Source organism: Panthera tigris, chromosome E2, assembly GCF_018350195.1.
Source record: "Panthera tigris isolate Pti1 chromosome E2, P.tigris_Pti1_mat1.1, whole genome shotgun sequence".
In the NCBI taxonomy this organism is placed as follows: Eukaryota; Metazoa; Chordata; class Mammalia; order Carnivora; family Felidae; genus Panthera; species Panthera tigris.
The window spans coordinates 59,823,160-59,834,728 of NC_056674.1; the positions used below are offsets into that span (position 1 = coordinate 59,823,160).

The 11,569-nt window shown below is 60.4% G+C and overlaps 1 protein-coding gene across 5 annotated transcripts in view; it reads left to right on the forward strand.

Moving 5' to 3' along the window:
* LOC102955899 (BTG3 associated nuclear protein) overlaps positions 1-10,608 on the forward strand; it is a 112,229-nt gene extending 101,621 nt beyond the window's left edge. For 4 of the 5 annotated variants that reach the window (XM_042969762.1, XM_042969763.1, XM_042969766.1 and 1 more), the window contains 2 exons: positions 5,895-6,038; positions 9,972-10,608. In XM_042969762.1, coding sequence (XP_042825696.1) covers positions 5,895-6,038; positions 9,972-10,043 — 216 coding nt within the window. In that variant the 3' untranslated portion in view covers positions 10,044-10,608. Of the gene's footprint in view, positions 1-5,894; positions 6,039-9,566; positions 9,652-9,971 lie in introns of all 5 variants that reach the window. The other variant, XM_042969765.1, reaches the window with a different exon arrangement.
* The last annotated feature ends 961 nt before the right edge of the window (positions 10,609-11,569 follow it).

An 11,569-nucleotide genomic window follows, 5' to 3' on the forward strand; every position in this document is an offset into this window, starting at 1 on the left:
TCTGTGTCGCCTGTTCCCCGTCCACCCCGTGCGCCCCTTCTAGAAGCCAGGGGCCTGGGCCCCACGGGGAAATCTGGAGGTCTTTGGACTTGGCTTTGAATCATTACACTCCCCACCCCCCACCCCGCCCCAGTCTACTAGGAGGTTGTAAGACACGTGGTTAAGATTTGTTCCCAGGAATGCTGTCCTATCTGGAGTGACGGGGGACGTGTACCGAGTGTCTCTGCTTTACTGTGTTTCTTCGGGTTTTGCTTTGCTTTCTCCCCAGATTGCGTTGGAGGTTTGGGCTCCGATGCTGGAACAAGCCGCAGAGCAGGCGGCAGAGACTCTTTGTTGCTGCCTGCCGCCTAGGGTCCTTATGTGAGCGGGGTCCGGACGGCGGCCCCTGGGGCCCTCTGACCCGCAGGCCTCCGAGGAGTTTTCTCTGCAGGTCTGAGGAGTGACCCCGGAGGAGCGGTGTTCTGCGTCTGCCTGTGACTCCCTTCTGTTGGTGCTCATTTCTGACCGTCTAGTCACGGCGACTCGGTTCACGAAAGCACTCAAAATGGAGCCTGGGAAACAGAGGAGTGTTCCCGTCAGGGGTTTAAAGGCTTAAGAATGATCATTTGTTTCTGGCGTTTGCTGTGCATACGTATGAGAAAGATGTGGGGCTGGCGGACCTCCTGGCCAGTGGTGCTTGGGGACATCCCTGGGACAGGCTGACGGACCTGGTTCTCAGCTCCTTGTTTTCCTGTCACCGGGAAGCTACTTCTTGCCTTCACGTTTAGATTTGAAAAGACTGCTCTCCTTGAGTCTGTTTCCTTAATGAGTCGGATGCCAAAATGAATGACAAAAACAAGTAAGCGACCTTGTGTTCCAAGACACCTTTGGATTTCCTGGCCTCATCTTTGTTCCTGGCCACACACACTTAATTAGTCCGAAGTGGATCTTAGGTTTTGTTTTGTTTCATCTGAGCACATTCCGGCTTGGATTTGGAATTTTGTATCTAAACATTACTGAAAAGTCCTTGGACTTCTTGAGTTTATTTTAGGTTTGTAGCTGTTTTGTATTATTTCATTTGGGCATTAAATGTCTCACAGTTGGCACCATATAGAGGGAAACCGGATGGGTGCCCTCCAAAATCCGGTGCTCTTGGATCCAGGAGTCCCTCCGTAGGCTGCTTCAGACGCATCCCCTATGCCATTAATGGTCCCTCGTCTGACAGTGACGGGCCTGTCTCACTACTGTGCAGGGAAGCCCCGTCCGTGAGGCTGGGAAGGCGGCAGGTGCGTGCGTGCTCCGCAGGGTGGCCGCGGGGCGCTCCCAGGTCAGCCGCAGGAAGCCTGGAGGGATGCTTCTGGCTGCTGGCCTCGGAGCCCGCTGCATTCCTGTTAGATTTTTCTACATTCCCGAGCCTGTTGGAAAAGGCCACAAACATCAAATGGGTGGGAAGGAGCCGGGAGCTCACCATCGGAGACGTCCCGCTCATTCGAGGGCAGGAGGGAGGCGGCGGTGCTGGGCTCTCGCCCCCCAACAGGGCAAGGATGGGCTGCGCCCTTGCGGTGGGTTCGTGGTGGGGCGCCACCGCGATCCGTGCGACATGGCACGTGACCTCATTTTTGCTGCTCTGTGTTTTCGATTTGACGTAACTAGGCTTTATTCCTCACCAGTTTGAAAGCAGGTCCAAATGTACACATCGTGTCTCCGCCTGCTGTGTGTTTCAGGCGGCTGCTGGAGCTTTGAGCTGCTCTCAGACCATAGCAGGCAAATGAGATTCTTGTGTGATTGATTTCTGTAGTGTTTTCATTTTCACCCGCTTCACGTGAAGTGTGTCATCCTAGTAAATCACAGCTGCGGCGGGGGCACGTGACAGAGCGGACCGTCCCCTGCCCCCTGGCCTCCTTGTGAGTGGCCCCGGCTGAGAGCCTCCCCGAGGCCCTGTGGGGCGCCACCTGCCGGGCCCTCTCCTCTTAACCGCTGTCTCTGTGCCTCTCTGTATGCCCTGGTCCCGGCCTGCCTTGCGCTGGTCACTGACACCTTTCTCTGCCCTGACTGTGGCCTAGAAAGGAGGGCTCCTGTCCCAAGCCCTGCTCGGTTAGTGTGGCTCATTCTTTGATTGTCAAACGGCACTAGGTGAAGGGTAGACTGATACACTTGTCGGTCGGTGGGTTTCCCTCCTCACACCACAGGGGTGCCGGCCAGTCAGTGGTCGTGACGTGCCCTCTGTGCGCAAGCTCGCGGAGGTTCTTTCGAACCTGCTCTTAATAAACATGTTCCGATGGCTGGGAAACTGGTGATCTGTAACTTGGCCATCCTCCGGTCAGACCTTCTAGACCTTCTCCTCCTTCGTCCTCCCTTCAGGGCGAGAACAGACTCTGCCGCGTAGGTCCAGGTCGTGGATGCTGTTTTGTGGCCCCGGGTGAGACGAGGCCCCCACGTCTGCCGGACTGCGGTGTGACAAGGAAGCCCTGAGAGGCCCGGCTGGCTGGGCTTGGGAGGGAGCTCCCCACGGGCAGAGCACTCTCTTGCCCGCTCCTTCCTCCCTGTGTGTTTTCTCCCTCAACCTCCCCTTAAGAGAGCTTTTCCAAATTTTGAGGACTACCTGAAAAGCGTCGCAGATCGCTTCTGTGTGGCGACGTCTCTCTGCCCGTGGCAGAGCCCCGGCCGGGGTGCCGACGTGTGTGGAGGTCAGCCCGTGGTGGGGGACGTGCCCTTGGAGGAGCCGAGTGTAGCTGCAAGGGAAGCCGGTGAGCAAGGCCAGGCCGGGGCGGTGGCCCGGGTCCCGGGGGCGCCTTCCCCGGGGCTGCTGGAGGTCGGCGTGCGTGAAGCCGGCCTGGAAGATGCTCTGTGATCCGGGTCTCGGTGGAGCCTCCCCGCACGGCTTCCTCCGCAGCCAGCCCGGCTCCTGACGCAGCCCCCCAGCAGCCTTTCCGTCCCCTGTGGTCCCCAGAGAAGTTGTCCCCCTGCGGGGCTCTTGCTGCCTCCCTTTCTCCTGGGGCAGCGCGGCGCCCCCTTCCGGCCACGTCCCCAGCCCTTGGCTTTGAGGTCCCCGCGGTGAGCAAGGGCAGGGCGCTAAGTGCCCGGAAGGCCTTTCCCACCAGTCCTGGGCGCGTTGACTTGGCCTCATTCCCGACTCGCCGTCAAGAGCCACCAGTGCGGGCACGTTGAGGAGGTGTGGTGTTTGGAATGAAGTCTCAGGTGGAAACGTTTTCCTGTCTTTCCTTTCACTCGCCAGCCAGGCTGGGGATGTGCCTCCTTCGATACCATAATGAAGCACGTTCGATGCCGCGGTTTCTGACTTTCCAGTTCTTACGATTTACTCAGTCGTGTGGCTCGTGTGAAAAGTCACCTCGTTGGCAGTGCTGACAGGGAACATTTTGCCCTCTGGAAACCGTAACCTGCCCTCCATCGTAGGGGTGGTGGCTCGCTTTCAGAGCCAGAGTCAGACGGAGCCTCGCCTGGAAACGGCCCCACGACTGCGCGGCTTTCATGAAAACATAGTTGGCGATCTGACCCTAAACCGGCGTATTCAGGGATCTTTTGTATCGCGCAGTGGTGACTACGTTACCTCGTGCTTTAGCTCCCGGGTTTCAAAACGTCGTGTGGTTTTTAAGTTCAGTCCGGGGTGCAGCAAAACCATGCTAAGTGGGGGTGGCTTCGCTGCACGGGTCCCCCGCTCCGGCCCCTCCTCCCGCCTTCTCCCCCCACCGAAGGGCACCGAGGACACCGTAAATGTCTGTGCGGCTTTGAGAACTTACCACCAAGTGCTTTTCGTCTTTTCCCCGTTCTGGTCTAGCTGTCGTGAGGCCGAGTTGCCGCCCCTGTGCGAGCCCTCCCCTGAGCCACACACCTGTTCGCGTGACTCCACCAGTTAGAGGGGGGGGGAGTGGGGGCCACCCCTGCCACGTGGGGGGTGGAGGTACGGAGCTCAGCAGGACCGGGTCCTCTCTCTGACCGTGAGCAATCTGGTGGAGGGTAAGTCCCGGGAAGAGAAAACGTGAATGCTACGGGGTCTTTGGTTTTCTCTGGTTTTTTCAAACCCTTCTTTCGAACACTCGTTGGTACAAATGGCTCATGATTATGGTGGGAGAGGAGCCGTCGTCGTTGTTGGGTCAGCCCTTGGAAGTGGGAGGCCAGCTCCTTGGAAGGAGACGGCCGAGGAGAGGCCGGCGTGTCGTGCGAGTGTCCTGTGGCTGCGGTGACCGGTGAGCACACGCCTGCAGGCTCACGCCGGAGGCTCGTTCTCTCACGGTCTAGAGGTCACAAGCCCAGTGTGGGCTCATGGGGCTGCGGTCAGACTGTCACGGGGCTGGCTCCTCCCGGAGGCCCCAGGGGCGAATCGCTTCCTGTCTGCCCCAGCCTCCAGGCCTGCCGCACCCTGGGCGGGTGGCCCGTCCTCGTCCCCCGTCCCCCGTCCTCCAAGCCAGCGGTTGGCCCCTCTCTGCCCCTCCGCAGCTGGGAAACGCGGTGTGTGACGCGGGGCCCACCTGTTGCAGCAGGACACTCCCTGTCTCCGTGTCCTCGCCTTTGTCCCGCCTGCAGGTGCCTCTGCCGCGTCTAGGGCACACCCCCAGGATCTGGGGGGTTCATCTTCCTGGCACAGCCGGCTGGTATTAGAACACGACACTGCCTGCACGTGGTTTCTGAAGACACACGAGGAGGGGTGGTTGAGAGCCGTCTGCCATCTTCTTTTCTGAGAGTTGAACTCTTCTGTGTTTTTCCAGCGGCGGACGCATCGTTAGAGAAATAGAACTTTTGCTCGTCAAAAACTACAATGCCATTTAAAAACCACGGACTGTATTTTTATAGACTGCTGAAGATCTGTATCCGAGCCCGCCTCTCCCGGGCTGAGCAGCCCCTTCCTCTGTCTCAGTGCCCTCACTCTCTTCCTCAGCTCTGACCAGTGGTGCGGGAGGCAGTCGGGCCGGTCGGGAGGCACGGTCATTCCCGCCCTGCTGTGGACCGCCGGCAAGCATCCGTGATCCCGTTGACAAGTCGTTTGAAGGGGGGTGGGATACGACCCCGGGTATAAACACGCACGGTTCACGGCAGCTCCCTCGTGAATGCAAAGCCACGGATGCCCTCACCCCTACCTCCCCGTCCGGCCTGCGGGGCAGCGAGGCGGCGGCCCACCTGCCCAGCTGTTGGGGGTGGGGGGCGGGAATTGGGCCTGGGGGTGGGGTCGCCCACGAGTGGTGGGGTCACCCAGAGCCCATCTCCCGGGGCCTCATCTGCCCCCTCCTGTCGGCACAGCCCACAGTGGGTGTCCCGGGGACTCGGGGCCTCCCTTCCCCCGGGGGTTCTCCTCCATCAGCGTCTCGGACCTCCCTCCCGATGGCAGCTCCTCACCCTGAGCCCCTCTCCGCACCGCCCGCAGCCGTGGGGTCCCTGACTCAGGCACGTCTCCGCTTTGCTTCATAACCGCGGGCGTCCGCTGCCCGGTTTCTTTGTGTGCCTGGCTCTTGAGCACTCTGGGGGCTCCCGGCGGATGCGGGTCGAGGACGTGCCACCATTTTCTGTCCCCTCCAGGCTGCCTTCAGGCTCTGCCCCCAAGAACCTCAAAGAGCAGTGGTTTCTGGGAGGTGTCCGGGGGCTCCTGCCTCTGTCCCACATCCCTCTGCCTCCTTGCCTCTCTCTCGGCGCCCTCGGCCCCGTCCCTGAGCTCACTCGTGTCCAGCGTGTGGGTGTTTGAGGGGGTCACTTGCACGCGTTGCACGACTCGGTCATGCCACGCGCGCTCGACACTCACACTCGCTCCATCCAGGCGCTGGGTTGCCGGTCGGATGTCATTCCAGGGTCATTCACGAGACAGACGGGCCCCGCTGTGTGGTCCTGGGCTCGTCCCCCGTGGTTCACGTGGTCACGGCGGAGTGGCACCGGTGTCTGTGCTGACGGGGTCTGCTTTGTCTCTCCAGGTGCTGCAGGGGGCCCAGCTGATAGCCGTGGCCTCTTCCGACCCTGCTGCCGCGGGGGTGGACGGCTCACCTCTCCAGGGCAGCGACATCCAGGTCCAGTACGTCCAGCTGGCTCCGGTGACTGACCACACCGCTGCAGCTCAGGTGGGTCCCACCCCTCGTGGAAGCACACACCCTGTCCGGATAGGTCCCAGGGCTTCTGCAGCTCTGAGCACAGCTTGGGCGTTTCTCCTTCTGATGTCCCCCCGCGAGCAAGGTACATTGTCACCGAAAGGCACGTGACTTGGACACGGGCACCGACGTGGGCGGTAGTTTTTGTAAGTGCCCGAAGCAGTGAAGGCGAGGGCTTGGTTCCCGGCCCACGGGCCGCCAGGTGTTCATCTGCAAGATCAGGGGCCAGCGTCCAGTTGTGCCTCTTGAGCCCACGGGGCCAGCTCCCGGGGACTGCAGAACGAGAGGGTCCCTGTTTACCGAGGTCTCGCTGCCGCTCTGAGAGTGGCAGGGCCCAGAGGTCAGCACTCGTGCAGACAACAGGCTCTGCCTTTGTGGCCTTTGTGGCTCGGCCTTGACCCTTTCCCAGGGGCGGGTTGTGGGTCCTTGTGCCCAGTGGCTCTTCTCTGTGGCACAAATGCAGGATGGCGCTTCACTCGGTCCTGAGGGGCCCCGTCTGGCCTGGTTGCCAGCCTCCCGCCTGGGCGCTTCCTGCGTGGCAGCCGAAGGCCTCGCTGGGAACCACACGGGCAGTGGGGCCCAGGGTTCCCTCCGCTCAGTTTGTGCATACTCCACGCACCGTCTGATGGGCTGAGCGCTGGCTCCCCGGCCCCCACCTCCCGTCCCAGAAACCACTCGTCTCCGTGCTCTCCTAGAAGCACAGCAAACGGTCTGGACACGTCACGAGATGTCGGATAAGGGGGCTGCTGCTTGGGGATTTGGCACGTTTGTAGAGCTGCCCCCCTGGTGAGTGCGCTTGGCCGGATGAACACCGTGGACGACCTCTCCTCGGATCTCCTGGGTCTGGGTAGCCAGGCCCGGGCCCCCCACGCTAGGGCCAAGAGCCCGCTGGAGGCCCCCTCGGGGGGACGGCATGCTCTCGATCCGATGGGGCGACTGTGTGTTTGTGAGAGTAACCTAGGACGCGTCCCCGGACCGCGGGGGTCGCTGGCACAAAGCTCAGGCCACGGGTGGCCCGTGTTCTGAAACCTCGCGGGCCTTCCCGCCGAGCCCAGGCCGAGATCACCTCTGACGCAGGACTCCCGTCTGCCCCGAGCGTGGCCGGTCGGCTCCTGCCGGCCTTCTCGTACACCCTGCCGTCCTCTGGGCCGCTCCTGTACTCCTGCATCCCGGCACTGAGAAGCGGTGTGTGTCTCGATGCCACGGGCCTCTGACGCGCGGAACCGAGGCCCCGGATTTCCACGCAGCTCTCTCCCCTCTCGCGCTCCGCTCGGGCCCCGTGCCGGTGCTGTGCGTGTGCTCAGCTCTCGGCAGGAAGGAAAATTCTTGTCTGCTTTCCTTGCAGCCTCATGAGGTGGTTGCCGAGGAATGGAGTTCAGTGGAGCCAGCCAGGGTGCTCGGGGCGACCTCGTGACCGGGTGGCCGGCTGGGCGGACTAGGCGCTCCCGGGAGACTTCGGTTTTTTACCTCCTAATGCGCGGCGAGGCCCCAGCTGGCAAACGCGGTTCCTGGAGGAGGCGCCGCCTCTCCGCCTCTCGGTCCCCACCACCCACCGGGCCACCCCGGCCATTCCCGCGTGAGGGGCCACCGCAGCCCGGTGTGGCTTTTGTGCAGCGGTGACCGCAGCGGCCCACCCCACCCTGGACGTGAACCAGGAAGGGTTGGGTGTGACCGGGAGCCCGTGGTGTTGGGGGATGAGGTGGCGTTCTCTCTGGCTGGCCCATTTCGGTGGTTTGAGCGTTAACTTGTCCTGGAAGAGAGAGCCCTCCCCCCCCCCCCCCCCCCCGCCGCAGGCCCGCCTTGTCCCACGCCGGGTGGCTCGTGTGATGCCCCGTGTGGTTGTAAGCGGGGTCATTGCACGAAGGCGGTCCTCCTCCCCGCTGCCCAGCAGTTGCAGAAGGGTCACACGGCGTGCGCCACAGACCGGGGATACCATGTGCCGAGCTGTCTCACCGGACCGGGTTCGCGGTCATTTGACACATTTCAGAGTGGAGGAAGGCCGTGTCCATCTTCGCTCTTTGCCACCCTGGGCTTCCTGTCTGTGTTCTTGGTCTGCATTCCTGCCTGGCTGGTCTCAGGACCCACTTAACGCGTCTGTATAAGGACAGGCCAGAGAATGAGGTTTGCACCCACTGGGGTGTTTTCCCTGTAGCAGACCCCACTCGGCATGGACTTGAATAGTCAGTGGGTTACACGGCAGCAGGGTGGCCCCGGGCCCGGCCCCCCATGCATGTCCCCGGAGCCCGCTGCTCCTGTCCCCTCACCTTCCGTGGCCCCGCTGGTGCCTCACACAGACGCGACCACGTCTGCGGAGGGAAAGGGCTCCTGTTTCTTCATCAGCACCGAGGCCTCCACTCCTGTAGGTTTCCTCTCGGTTCGGGTTTGCCCATCAGAACGGGGTCACATACCCGAACTCGCTCCTGGAAGAGATGAGAGTCCCCCAGGAGCCCCCCAGGGGCTGTAAGAGCCGTCTAGCTCATGAGAGGATGGGCTTCTCTTGGGCAGGAGGCCAGGGCACTGGCCCCATGGAGCAGCCAGTAGGAAGGGCAGTGAGTGCCTGTGCCCAGGCAGGTGCCCGAGTTCTCACCTGTGTGGGAGGCCAGGGCTCCCCGCTGCCTCCGTTCCCTCAAACGTCTCGAACGTTCTGACTCGTCTGCTTGGAGCCCTTTCTCTACGTTTCCTGCCCGAGACACAGGTCTGGTGCGGCGTTTTGAGGACACAGGAGAAGGGAGGGGTCCCCATCAGAGTGTGGGTGTCCCTGAATCCCAGGCAGGTCCCCACCTCATCTGTGCTCCGCCTTCTGCACGCCTGGGTCCAAAGCTGCCTTTCTGGTTTTTCAAGGGTGGGGAGGGACTCTCACTCCCACAGGGGCCTCTCTGCCCGGCCTGTAACCCACCCTGCCCCCTCTGCCTGCAGCCGCCAACACGGCTGAGTCCACTTTCCCAGAAATTTCCCAGAGATGTGTGGTCGCCTCCGCTGTGCCTTGCAGGTTCATGCTCTGGCCGTTCTTGCCCGCCCTCAGTCCTGGGCTCCGTGGGCCGTGTGGCCCATGCCTGTGCCACGTCCTTCCACTGCAAGGGCCCCTCCCCGCTTTCAGGACGCACCGCGTGCAATGTCATTTGATATTCAGATTTCAAAACTAAAGCGTTAGTCTGCGATACGAGCTGCAGGGGGCTCCTGGCCGCCAGCATCGGTGGCCGTCTGCCTCTTTCTTCCTTCACACCCGCATGCCTGGCCTCTGCAACCAAGTTTCCTGTCAGGGCAGCCGGAAACCCACCTCTGAGGGTCCGATCTTTGTGACGTTGCCTTTGGCCAACGGCGTAGAGGAGCCTGAAGAAAAAACCCAGTTATTCTCTGTTTCGGGGCTTGTTTGGGATGATTGAGCTGGATGATTGGTGACTTACTCCAAGTCGTATTTTTCCCTTTGTCTTAAAACTGTGAATATGCATTTCAGGTCCTTTTAATATCTGTAGATCATTGATTAGAACTTCTCTCGTTAAGGAGAGAAAGGTGACTGCCCCTGAAATGTTTTCTGGAACGTTGGAGCAGTTTTTATAAGAAGGCAAAATGGTGACCGAAATTCTAGGTAAATAGGACGGGTTAAGTACTCCAAAGGCATTCCCCAGTGATGCGCAGGGGTGGGACTGGGAAATTAGCACAGAACCTCGTTGGGCCACAGAGCACGTGTGGGGAGGGTCGGTGGGTAAAGAGGGGCCACGGCCCCGGGGAGAGTCTTCTCCCAGAGCGGTGAACCTACGACTCTTGGCCCTCTCTAGCCCTGTTGTGTGTGTTTGTTCCATGCACGAGAGCCATTGGTGTTCTGTGACCTGTGAGTGACCTGGATGTGACCCGGACTTGCGTTGGTGGGTACTTTTATAGAAAGCCCTCCTCTCTCCCCTCTTGCAGACGGCTGAGACCCTGCAGCCCACCCTGCAGCCGGAAATGCAGCTTGAGCATGGAGCGATCCAGATCCAGTAGGCGGGCCGGGCCACCCACCCACAACGGAACCTAAGACAGAGCCGCCGCCGTGCTCAGCGCTGGCCCCGGCCAGCCACCCTGTTCTTCACGCGCCCTGGTCCCATGGCTTTGCACGGAGGTGACTGCACATGCTCTGTTCGAGTGCATCTGAAAGCCTCACCCGCCGGGGAGAGTGTCCCAATGCATACAAGGTGACAGTAACGGCCGCTGCCCCTGCCAGAAGACCCTTACTTTTTGTCCCACCGTCGGCGTCTAGAGAAGAGTGGGGAAGCACAGCGTGCGTCGCATCAAGTACGTGCGGAAAATCAAGAACTACGATATTTTTCTCTGTTCAAACAGCTTTTTTAATTTGCTATGGTGTTTATAACAAAAAAGAAAATTGAAAAAAAAAGTGGAGTAGCAGAAGCCTTTTGCTGTGTGCTCTGTTCAGTGTAACGAAAATAGGTATTTGCAGAAGACGACTAACGATTTTGATGGAAATATTGCTTACCTACTTTTCTAGGGGGAAATGCTCTCAAAACTGTTAATTATGCATTTCTAATGAAATAAAATGTATTTATGACCACAGCAGCTTTGTATCATTCTCTCTTGAGAGGTGGTTCACCCTGAGGCTGGCCTCGTTCCTGGCGGGTGCTTAGGAAGTCACCCGATAGGCCCTTTCAGCCGTGCTGACGCTCGAGGCAGGGTCCTTGTCAAAGAAAGGGTCGTGGCTGTTTCTTGCAGTCCGGTGTAATGGGGCCCGGGAATGGCTTCCCCAGATGCCAAGCACCGCGCCATGGCACGCCCCCTCTCGAACACGGGTGCCCCTCGGGACAGCGTGAGCCTGTCTCGGTATGGGGGGAGTTTCCGCAGGCAGACTGTGCTGGTGAATGACACGGGCCTCTCCCAGCTGTACAGAGTTACAGCTCTGGGGATCCTTAGGGAAACTCACACCCAAAAAAGCATGCTTTAGCGTCTATATTTTAAGAAGAAAGATAGTTCCAAAACCGAAGTCCCAGAGGGGCTTCGCATGACGTGTCCCCGGCAGTGTCTGGGCCGCTCGGTCCCCTCTGTTCTGGCAGTTACCCTGGCGGCTCTGGGAGATTCCCATCAGGAAGTTGTGTTCACCTACTCGGGCGCGCTCCAAGTCGTCATCTCAAACAGTTGGTATCTCCCACACCACCACGTTGGGGGTTGCTGCGCCGGGTAGTTTAGACCAGCGCGTGCTAAGGGGTGAAGGCGGGCTCGGGCAGCAGCTCCCGGGAGTGGGGTCGTGCCTCCGCGTGCCACGCCTCCATCTACCCTCCAGGGACGAGCAGAGCACCGTGGGGGTGAGGACAGTCCCTGGGAGGGGCCATCCTCCCGCAGATGGGAACGGGAGAGAGGACCGGCTCCACAAGGCGGGAGGAAGATCCCGTTGATGCGTCCGCAATCCCGGAAGAAGGTTAGGAAAGAAAGATGACATTTACAGGATTCCGGACACAGAGCAGATCCCAAGGAGAAGTAAAAGGAAGCTAATGCTTGCGCGCCCACACATCGTTAAAGGC